At 51.3% G+C, this 11,702-nt stretch overlaps 1 protein-coding gene across 1 annotated transcript; it reads left to right on the plus strand.

Moving 5' to 3' along the window:
- The first annotated feature begins 1,370 nt into the window (after window positions 1-1,370).
- On the plus strand, window positions 1,371-3,968 carry CHST2 (carbohydrate sulfotransferase 2). Its single transcript, XM_027585600.1, is given in 3 exon segments — window positions 1,371-1,512; window positions 1,619-1,932; window positions 1,934-3,968. Coding segments are annotated over 2 exon segments (1,602 nt in total). The 5' UTR covers window positions 1,371-1,512; window positions 1,619-1,800; the 3' UTR covers window positions 3,404-3,968.
- Window positions 3,969-11,702: the final 7,734 nt, after the last annotated feature.

An 11,702-nucleotide genomic window follows, 5' to 3' on the forward strand; every position in this document is an offset into this window, starting at 1 on the left:
ACCCCAGTTCCCGAGCACTCGCTCACAGCGGACGCGTCACTACGAGCGGGGACCGGGAGAGCATCTGCGGGGGGCGTAGTGAAACCCAAGCTGCGCTATCCCCCCCCCCCGTAGGTGGAGTAAACGGGGGGGGGGCGAGGCGCCCCGCCTGCACACTCCTCCCTAAAACTGATGAGTTTTCTTTGACCCCGGGGTCAGAAAGATTTATTACTTCCTCGGTGAGGGAGAAGCTTCAGACCAGCTGGAACGCGTGAGCCGGGAGTACAAAGCCTGCAAGCGGCGCTCGGCGTCCTCCGAGCGCACCCGGATGCGGGTGCGTCCTTGGTTCTCGGAGGGGCGGGCGGTGTCCACGCCGAAGGGAAGAGAGCGGCCGCTGGGGGATTTCTGCCCAAACTTTATCACCAACTCTTTCCGAGAGCAAAAACGTGCGGCTGAGCCCGGCAGCCGCAAGGAGACTCCCAAGTTTCTCAGAGCCCCGGGCGCCCGATCTCTCCGAACCCCGCGTCCGCGTCCAGGCGCTTTGTGCACGCATTGCTACGGCCTCGGTCGTGTGGATGGTAGCCCGAGCGGCGTCGCGGTGAATTGAGCCCCGCATCTCCAGCCCCCGAGGCGGCGGCGGTTGGAGCCCGACTCTGCGAGGGGGGCGGGCACGGGTCGGGCGGAGGAGGAGGGCAGCGCGGCGAAGGGGAGGAGCCGCAGCGACAGACGGCGGCGCGCACCAACCCGGCGCAGGCTGGCAGGAGCCGCGCAGAGGCTGGCCCGAGCGCGTTGCAGCCGCTCCGCGTAGGGGGAGTCGGGTAGCAGCATCCTCTCGGGCGCCGCTTTCGCGCGGCGGCGGCAGCGGCGGGGGCTTCTTCTGCCCCGATACCTCGTTGGCCAGAAGCGGCTGGTGCCGGGGGCGGGGGAGGGGGGCGGCGGCAAGGGAGCGCTGCAGACTCGGGCTCCTTGGCCGATTGTTGTGTGTGTAGGATTCCTCCCGGGCCAGTCGGAGGCTGCGGAGCGGCGGGCGCTGCCGGCTATGCCGGCCCGGGCATCCTCCGAGTGATGGAAGAAGCAGCTGCTGTCGCTGCAGGGTCGCGCTGCGCCCCATCCACCGCCGCCAGAGAGATGGGAAGATTCCGGGCGCGGAGGCCGAGAGCGAGAAAGGCGGAGCCGCTTTGCCGGGAGCTGGGTCCTGTATAAGCCCCCTCCCCCAGCCGGCTTCGCCCCCCGGAGCGAGGAAGGAAGCTGCGGTCTCGAGAGGGCGGTGGAGACGCCGCTGGAGCTGGGCACGCTGGGCTCAACGGAGCGCGGAGCAGGGTTCCAGGCCCGGTGAAAGTTTCCCTTCCAAAGCCGCAGGGCGCCCGCTGCCCGGAAACTGCCCAGGGCTTGGGCTGCCGAGTCCCGCGGCCGCCTCTTAGGCGCGGGGACTCCCAGGAAGGACTGTGAGCGAGAAATCGAGGAACGAGTGACAGCAGGACAGACCACCCGGCCGTGATCCCGGGCGGCTCCGGGGTGCGCCCGCGGCTCCAGGTGAGCGGGGGAGCCCGGCTGACCCGAGGGTGGGCGTTACTTAGGTGGAAGAGGCGGATGGGGAGGAGGATTGGGGCGCATCGGCTTACTCCGCTTCCCCTCGCAGGTCTTTCTCGGAGCCGCTGCCATGGGAGAGCCAGCCTTGGGCGTCGGGGACCAGCCGCCGCTGCTGCCGCGCCCGCCTCGGAGCCGCGGCCCCAGTCCCCGCGCCCGAAGTCGGCCCGCTGCGTCCCCCTCCTGGGCTGCAGGGCCGCCTCCGCCGCGCCGCGGGCCCCGGCTGTGCCTGTGATGAGCCGCAGCCCGCCGCGAGCCCTGCCCCCGGGCGCGCCCCCCCGGTTGCTCCCGGCCGCGCCCGTCGCCGTGCCGCGCGCCCTGCTCCCGCCGTGGCCCCGGCGCCCGGGCCGTCGCTGGCCCGCGTCCCCCGCTCGGAATGAAGGTGTTCCGCAGGAAGGCGCTGGTGCTGTGCGCGGGCTATGCGCTGCTGCTGGTGCTCACCATGCTCAACCTCCTGGACTACAAGTGGCACAAGGAGCCGCTGCAGCAGTGCAGCCCCGACGGGCCGCTGGGTGCCGTGGCGGGGGCGGCTGGGGGCGGCTGGGGGCGCCCGGGGCCGCCTCCGGCAGTGCCGCCCCGCGCACACACCCGCTTGGACCCCCGTACTCCGTACCGCCCTCCCGCCGCCGCCGCCGCCGCCGTCGGGGCGGCCCCTGCCGCAGCAGCAGGGGCAGCGGGGGCGGTGGCCCCTCCCCGTAATGGCACTCGGGGCACCGGGCGTGGCGGAGAGAAGAGGCAGTTGGTGTATGTGTTCACCACGTGGCGCTCGGGCTCATCTTTCTTCGGTGAGCTCTTCAACCAGAACCCGGAGGTGTTCTTTCTCTACGAGCCAGTGTGGCACGTGTGGCAAAAACTGTACCCAGGGGACGCTGTTTCCCTGCAAGGGGCGGCGCGGGACATGCTGAGCGCTCTCTATCGCTGTGACCTCTCGGTCTTCCAGCTGTACAGCCCCGCGGGCAGCGGGGGGCGCAACCTCACCACGCTGGGCATTTTCGGTGCAGCCACCAACAAGGTGGTGTGCTCCTCGCCACTCTGCCCCGCCTACCGCAAGGAGGTCGTGGGGCTGGTGGACGATCGCGTGTGCAAGAAGTGCCCGCCGCAGCGCCTGGCGCGCTTTGAGGAGGAGTGCCGCAAGTACCGCACGCTGGTCATCAAGGGCGTGCGTGTCTTCGACGTGGCCGTGTTGGCGCCGCTGCTGCGCGACCCTGCCCTGGACCTCAAGGTCATCCACCTAGTGCGCGATCCGCGTGCCGTGGCCAGCTCGCGCATCCGCTCGCGCCACGGTCTCATCCGTGAGAGCCTTCAGGTGGTGCGCAGCCGGGACCCGCGCGCCCACCGCATGCCCTTCCTGGAGGCCGCTGGCCACAAGCTGGGCGTCAAGAAGGAGGGTGTGGGCGGCCCGGCGGACTACCACGCTCTTGGCGCTATGGAGGTCATCTGCAACAGCATGGCCAAGACACTGCAGACAGCCCTGCAGCCCCCTGACTGGCTGCAAGGCCACTACCTGGTAGTGCGGTACGAGGACCTAGTGGGAGACCCCGTCAAGACCCTACGGAGGGTGTACGACTTTGTGGGGCTGCTGGTGAGCCCCGAGATGGAACAGTTTGCCCTCAACATGACCAGTGGCTCAGGCTCCTCCTCTAAGCCCTTCGTGGTGTCCGCGCGCAACGCCACGCAGGCCGCCAACGCCTGGCGGACGGCCCTCACCTTCCAGCAGATCAAACAGGTGGAGGAGTTTTGCTACCAGCCCATGGCGGTGCTGGGCTATGAGCGGGTCAATAGTCCCGAGGAGGTCAAAGACCTCAGCAAGACCCTGCTCCGGAAGCCCCGGCTCTGAGAGGGTTTCCTGGGAGACCCGGCTCCCTGTGGAGACACCCACAGCAGGATTGTGGTGTATTGCAACAAAAACAGCCCAGACCCAAACTGAGGAAGCCCACATATTCTATTATAGATATATAGTATAAATAACCACACAGGCACTTGCTGTCAATGTTTTGAGTCATTGAATTTCAAGGAACAGCCACAATACGCACACATCTCAGCAAAGGCAAGACTTGAAAGTTCTGACCAGCTCCCCTCCTCTCCTCTCCCCTGCCTTTTCTCCCTTCGTTTTTCTCCCCTTTCCTACCCTCTCTCCTACCTGCCTTCCGTTTTGAAGTGGGATGTTGATTAAATCAAGATCCAGTAACCTAAATCTTGTTTACAAAATTTTCGTGGTATCTGTGAACATGTACAAGAGTAATTTGGTCGTGAGGAGTGGGGTGGAGAAAGGGGAAGTTGGAAGTTGGCCAGGAGCACAGAGCTCCATTGGGCACGATGACCAAGGAGGCATTCTTCTAAAAGTAGACTTGTGTAAAAAGCAAAGGTTCTCCGTGAGTATTAATAAAAAAGATGATAAATAATATTCTTTTTAATATTTGCCTCCATTACTTTGGATTTACCTGTGCTACTTGTCCTGGGTAGCTTTAGACAGAATTTGCTTCCCCTCCCCCCACCCCCCTTTCCCAGTCTGTTTCCTAGAAAACCGCTAAGGTGGGTGGGAGCAGCTTCTGACTCCTTAATAAGAACCTTGGACTTGTTTTCTCACATATAAATCACAGCCTGTCAGGTGCGCAGGAATGGGGACAAACCTTCGAATTCTAAAGGCAAACACCAAGCAAGGCAGTGGAGGGAAAAGCTCGCACTCCTTTCCTGTTCCACTTTGAGCACAGAAAGGAAGAAGCAACTCCCTTGGGGGTTTGAAGCATTGGGTTTTGATTACTGTTCAGTTAAGACTGGGGAACCCTGAAGCGGAGAGGTGTTTTGGTTCTGAGGTTAGTTCAGAAAAAGGATTTTTTGGGAAGAAAAGTATGTAAGTAAAAAAAAAAATGTCTGATGATTAAAACAGACCTCAAAAATGAGCGTGAATGTGTTGTTGACGATGGTACCAACTTCTTTGGTTAGAAAAATGACAAGTCTGTATGTCTGGAGTGTTTTCCTGCCTGTGACCCAGTACATGGAGGCATTTGAAAAGGGAAGTTTCACCTGAGAGCTATAAGGGCACTCAGGCTTTTCCTTTTCTTTCTTGCTTCCCATTCAAATCAGTGCAAAACAAGAATATGAATTTATCATGGCTTACGTGGGATGCCCATGAGGGTGCATTACTTTTCCTTACTGTGTTTCCTAAAAGTGAAATTGCAAAGAAGCTATAACATGTTGCAGACAGTAGAAGGCTTCAGCCAAGAGCTTCTTTTAGATATGAAAATGAATTCTGGGAAAGAGGAAATGAAAATGAATTATGAGTAAATGTGTTGGATTTTGAGATTTGGTATTTTCCAGGGAGAAAACCATGCCAGTTTTCTGGCAATGGTAATGGTGTGCTGCCGTCCTGAGCCCATTTCTACTGAAGCATTCTGTAGAATGTCATATTACAGTACGAAGTTTTAAAGCCTAAATAGGTACAAGAGACAGTGTAGTTATATATTTCATTATAGACGGTACAAGTTCGAGATCATCATAACTTTATTTTACTATAATTTATTGTGAAATCTCTGCAGGTCAACCCGTGTCGGTTAAGTGCGGGGGATTTGAAGGAAGATATGATGAAAAATAATATGTACATGGGAAAGATTTTAACCCAAGGTGATTCTTAAGTATAAGAATGTAAGAATCTTAAGTATAATTTTCATTACAATGTGAAATCTAATTACACTGTTAAGAATTCAAGATAAAGAAGCACAGAAGTTAAAAAAAAAAGAGTTGTATTTAGCAGTGGATTTTATAACATATTCTAGGATGGCTCTAGTTCTTAATTTCCTAAAATAGTTTAGAGTATTGTGTTTATTAAGCCAGATGACAGCTATAACACATTGATCATGTTTTCTATGATATTTTCATGGTAGCGCCTCTGCGGAATTATCATTGGCAGCTGTAGAATATTTGCAATAGCTTTAATTTAAGAATACTTTAAAATTCAATGAACAAAATAAATATTAATGTTGGATGACTATCGATGAAACAGGTTTAACAGGAAATCAAGACAGCGTCATTAAAAGGCAACCATTCTGAATAAAATAACCATTTAAAAACCAATTTCATGTGGCGTTAGAATCAGCTCTTCTCACTTAATCACAGTAAAATTCATGCTTCGTTTTTGAGCGAAGCGTTTTTTAAAACAGTGGAATTCATTCTTCTCTTAGTATATCTAAGGACTTTGTGTTAAAGTAGAATTGCGATGTGTTTGGATCTTGTTTTTAAAAAAATCCCGGGTGTTGCGTGGAGCCTCTGCAGCCGGCAGAGCATTCGTGGCCTCTGCTCAGAGGAAATTTTAAGCATAAACGCCAACATTTGTCCCCTTGCGGTGTTTGAACGAACGGGGTTTCTGCCCAATACCCTTGTTTGTGGCAGATGCTTTCTCTCCACTCTGCCACGCTGGAATTGGGAAAGGCAAATTGTGAATCCTGCAGCTTTGTACCTAGCTGCCTTCTAGGAAGGCAAGACAGGTGTAGCCCCCACTAACGGCCGAGATAGTCGTATCAGTGACATTCAGCCTCCACGGGTTTGAGAGAGAGCGGAGCATTTTTTGGCGTTAATAAGCTTCTGTCAGCCGCTGGTGCGAGCAGACCTGGGCCACAGCAAATTGCAACCGTGCCCGTGACCATTTCTGCGGCAGCAGATGTGAAGGCGATCCTTTCACGTTTTCCAACTTGGCAATATGTCCATCAGCCTGGAGGAAATATTCTTCAGAGCAGGTTATCAGAGTGATTTTTATTTTCAAATTCTGCTCAGCTGATAGCACGCCTGACTGACCCCTGTGACTTTGGAATGCCTTTGTTAATTAGAAAGCTCTATTTGTAAAACGAAGTCTACCCGGTGCATTTAGTCAACAAATATGAGTTTGGAACAAGGCAGTGGCACGGCTGGGGGCTTGAATTTCAGGGAGCTCAGAGGCGCTCAAAGGCCTCATTCAGGCTGACTCGTGGGCACCTTGCAGGCAGGGACTGGGGCAAATCCCGGACCCTTCAGTGTCCACCGCATAGTGAGTACTTGATAAACACTTGGTAAGTAAGTGAATGAAATATCGAACTATCAAAAGTTCAAAGCGCTCAGAAGGGAAGAAGAGTGGAAGAATGTGTTCCCTGTTTAGAAAAATTGCCAGGCTGTTCACCAAAGTTTGCTGGAGGAAGGGGGCCTTGGGCTCTATTTAGATGTGGGGAGTGGGCAACAGGAACATCTTCAAGATTTCCAGGGGGACCGGGTAAAGGCTCATATTTCCCACGGAGGAATTAGAAACGAAAATTCAGAATTTCTGAAGGTGGAGAAGTTAGAATTTCCAAATGAAGGGTTTGACGTTTTTTATTTGTTTTCCCAATTGCATTAACAAGATAAAGGCAGGGACCAAAACATCCCTGCAGAACAAATGCTGCCTTGGTACCTAAGGGAGGGCTCTGGGGTTATATTTGTTTATTATTTTGAGGGCTTTGAATGTGCAGTTTAACCAGGCAGAGGAATAGTTACCTTCAGGAAGTTTGGCCTCTTGTGGATGCCGAATGAGACAATGCTTGCCTGTTCCCACGCGTCCCTGCCTGGCTGTGGCCAGTCCCGTCCAGGATTTCTTGTTGCAGACGGTGTAGTTGCGGCTGGATTATGCTGTCGGTTTGAAATTAATGTGAATCTGAGTGAGGCTGTTAATTAATATTCCCTGGGTCTCAGCAATGAAATAAAGATCATGTTTGAAACCCCGTCTCTAGAGATGACTTCAGAAAGAACAAGAGGGAAATAAAAAGCATGTCTTATCTGTAGTTGTGAATAAGGCCGAGGTATCACTTTACCATCCTCCCCCAACTGTCTTCCCTCCCTCCACATGACCCCCCCCCCCCCCCCCCCCCGCGCGCACACCCACACATGCAGTTGAGTTCCTGAATTGTCTTCAGGTTGGGGGGGAGGGGAGGAGGATGTTTTAATGCCTGCATAGAGGTATGTGGGGAGTGATGCTTTTGATTTCAGGCCTTGGGAGAGAGAGTGGCCAATGATTCTATATCACAACCTATGACAGTTCGGTGTCAGGATCCAGTGTGGACAGGTAGTAAATGACAATCGCAACGTGAGGAATGGCCCGAGCTGTGTGAGGGGATGGCTTGAGGCAAACACGCAGTTTACAGACCCCATTGTCACTCACCTTGAGGGGGGCCCTTTCGAATCTGTCACAGGAAGAACATAATTTGCTCATATCCGTTCCCACTTTTCTGGGCATCCCAGCTGATACTTTTGTGGTTCAAGTTCACAGCTGCTGAGCTGTTTGGGTACAGGCTCTCGTACAGGTGTTTAATAGTTGAAATCACAGGGCTTGACTTTTATTACAACTGATGCAATTCCGCATACCCTTAATCAAATTATGCTAAGGAAACTGTTAAATCCTGAATAACACATTAAGTTTATAGAATGGGAAACTTTATGAACCAGTGTTTGGAGGTGGTATTGTTTGTAAACTTCGAGGAGCCTTGAAGGAGTAGGAGCCTATCCGCAGACTTGGCAGGATGATAAAGAATGATCAAGTATGGCCAAGGCCAAAGCTTCACTTTTGGTTGAACTGGTTATTCGTAATCAGATGTCAAAAGGTGTTTTGGGGCTGCCTGAGCTTGCAAGTTTGTGATAGTCACCCTGCCATGAAAATGAGGGTGAAAATGATAGCTATGATCAAAATGGCTCCCATCTTGGGTGTCTAGGCAAGGGCTTGACAGAAACTCACTTTCAAGCAGTTCGTCCCCTAGATAGGACCAGCTACATAATTTGCGGAGCTCAGTGCAAAATGAAAGTGTGGAACCCCTTGTTAAAAAGCTTTTAAGCATTTCAGTTCAGCAATAGCATAAGAATTAAGCCAAGCACGGGGTCCTTCTGTGCGTGGGGCTGGCCAACTGCCCAGGTCGTATGCCCTGGAGGCACTCCTGGATCCGGGTGCAGGGACTGAAGCGCCCAGCTAGAGGAGACAGCAAATAATGGTGGCCTGCAAGTTCCTGGGAAATCGGTGCAAGGGTAGGAGTTATCGTGTGTAACTATAATTAAAGCAAAGACATCCTAGCGAGACAAATGCACTTTGCATGATGGAATTCTAAGGAGGTGCATGCACACATGACAAATGATACTTAGTAATTGCGGCAAGTGATTGACAAGTCCCTGTGAGTCATCAGCTGGGCTTGAGAACACTTGAGACTGAGTGTTCTCGGGATTGGTCAGGCGCAAGACAGCTTGTGTTATTGTGGGAATCCCCATTAAGAACAGGTTAGACCTTTTCCATGAGGATGGCAAGCATGCCCTCCTTGTCCTTAGCATGTGGATAGTGGCGAGTTCCGCTAATGACAATGTTCCCTTACCCCTGGAACTACCGTGGGACTCTGTATTTGCTTTGTGTATAATAGAGAGGGAAAGCTTATGTGTGGAAGAGCAGAAGGTCAAGTCACAATAAACTCAAAGAGTAAAGGTGCAAGATGTATTAAGCCAAATGGTGTGCCTCCTCATTGTGCTTAGTTGGCTAAGTTTATTTTTATTATAGGTGTGATACGTCCCATTTTCCTCTGGGTAGCAGGTTCTCTACCCTCTCCACCTCCTGCCTCCCATTTCTTCTCTGCTTTGTGAATTCCTACTCATTATTGAAGATCCTAGATCTTTCCGAAGGTTTTATGTATTGGCCTTGCTCTAAGATGCAGAAGTGTCTTTCTGTCCCCCCTTCCCCTTACTGCCTTGTGCACAGATCTATCAGTGGGAGTCACTGCAGATCGAGACTCTTGGTTCATAGTCTACTTCCTCTCCTAGTCTAGGTTCTTCAGGAGGGAAGGGACCGGAACCTGTTTGTGTGTGTGTTTATCTCCCCAGCACCGAAGCAGTGTCTTGCTCACAGGTCTTTAGTAAGTGAGTGCGAAATAAAAGACGTAGCCCAAGAGGACAGAGCAAAAGGGATTGAGGGGCAGACACTGTCCAAGAGGCTTTAGAGTAGTATGCTACATTCCACGATGTCTTGAACTTCGTATGTGTGGCACACAAAAGCTGAAAAAGAAGGCAAATTAATATGGGCAAAAGGAATATATCAAATCATGCCCATGGAAGGCCTCGAATGTGATCCTTCCATGTTAGTGTTTGAAACAGAGAAACAATAATGAAGCACCCCCCCAAGAAAAGTAACAACTCAACTACAGTTCCAACAGAAATGATGCAATTTTTAAAGAGCCCAGTAGGAAAATGTATTACTGTAAAGGAGGCTGAGGCTGTGTATCTGTTTTTGATGTGTGGTGCTCACCTCCACTGTGATTCTCTTTTAACCTTTCCAGGGACTGGAAATTTTCAAGAAACAACATGGAGGTCTAAATATTCCATTTCCATTTTCAGATGTCCCAGTTACTCTGGCAAACTCTTATTCTCTCTAGGGCTGAACAAGCTCCTGGGAGGAATTAAGATATTTGATGTTCTCATCTTGGTGCTCAGTATCTTTAGATGAAGGAGGGTATTATGTGATTCCTTTTTCAAAGAAAAATATAAATGAAACACATTTTCTTTCTGAAATAACGGTGTTCACATTTATAGTTTTTAGCCCTGTTATTTAACCAGCCCTACTTGCTAGTGAGACCTGTATCCTTCCCAGGACGCGAGTTCCAAGTGCCCTTTATTTAGGTTAAGTCTTTGTTGCGCATAGTTTTTCATTTATATTTCCGCACTTCCCAAGTGACTTCTTGATGTGCTGTGCTCTTTATAACTTGCTATCACCATTTTGATTTCACTTTTAAGTGCCGTAAGTAGCAGTAATGATGGTAATAATCATAATACCATCATTTACCCTTTGTAGATCATTTGTTATGGGCCAGTCACTGTGCACAGTGCTTTTTATGTGTGATTCTATTTTATCCTCACCACAATCCTATGGAATAAGTATTATTATTGTCCTTATTTTACAGAAGAACAATGTAGGTTTAGATGGGTCCTTTTCCTAAGGTCACGTAGCTAGTAAGTGACAAAGCCTCTTTCTTTTTGCTTGGTAGATCAGAGATCACACTGTTTCCATTAAGGGATACCAAGAAAATAGCAAGTCTTTTTGTCCCAGCCAAATGCTTTCTGAGAAATACCTCCTGAATGCTTGAGGCCTTATGCCTTCCGCCAAGGAACAGGTGTTATTCGTATCTTTAGAGATGCATTCTTATGCAGCAGAAAGAGGAAGGTTAACTGTTGGTTTAAGTGCTGTTGGACAAAATTCCTTTCAGAATGGCCTTTGTTGGCCAAACAAGTAACAGGCCCTTTAGGTGGTGGGAAGAAGACACCTGGACAGGACATTTGGGGTTTGGGAGAAAAAGAGTGAATGGAGAGGGGAGAGGTAAAGGGAGGACTGACAGGGGATAAGTAACTTGACAGGGGGCTCAGGATGCTGGCACCCAAGGAAGGGACACTGCCGCGATGCTCCCAGGAAGAAAATGGCCAAGGGCAGGGGGATTGATGTTCAGCTTGGCATCGTTTGCCTCACTGAGCTGCACTGTAGCTGCCTCTGTCGCCCAAACCTCCAGTAAAGGCTGCTACATGCTTCACCTTGGGTGGTTGGGGCTTTGCAGGTGGAAGGGATAAGAGTAGTGCCAGCCAGGATGGCATGGGTCAAGAAACCACAACAGGGGAAATGCAGAGAAGAATTTGCAAATTCTGTAGTCCACCCTGGAAGTGTTGACTTACCCCAGGAGACCCCGGGGGGTGGGGGGAGTTTGGAAGGGAGGGGAATTTCTCTCCAAGTGTGAGATGGGGCTTCCAGGCAATCTTATGTAAATTATAAAGGACAAGGTAGGCGGAGGAGCAGGGCTCAAGGAGGGAGAATGTCAGGAGGCTGGTATTTATGGCTTGTTCGCTGTTTGAGGGTAGGAACTCAGTGGGCATGTGGAGACCTAACAAAGTTAAGAAGTGTTGGTATCTTATAAAAACAAATGTGATAGAGTCAGCTCAGTCATTTACAAGTGTGGAAACTGAGGTGCAGAAAGGCTGTGAGATGTGCTCTGTGTCCCCAGGTGGAGGAAGAGCACAAACTAGAAATCACAGCTCCTGATTCTCAGTGGGGGGCTCTTTGACATATTCTCATCCTAGGACTTTTTATTTTCTTGGTTCTTACCAGTCTTTTGACCACTCCAGTATTTCTC

The sequence above is a fragment of the Zalophus californianus genome, chromosome 1 (assembly GCF_009762305.2).
Source record: "Zalophus californianus isolate mZalCal1 chromosome 1, mZalCal1.pri.v2, whole genome shotgun sequence".
Classification (NCBI taxonomy): domain Eukaryota; kingdom Metazoa; phylum Chordata; class Mammalia; order Carnivora; family Otariidae; genus Zalophus; species Zalophus californianus.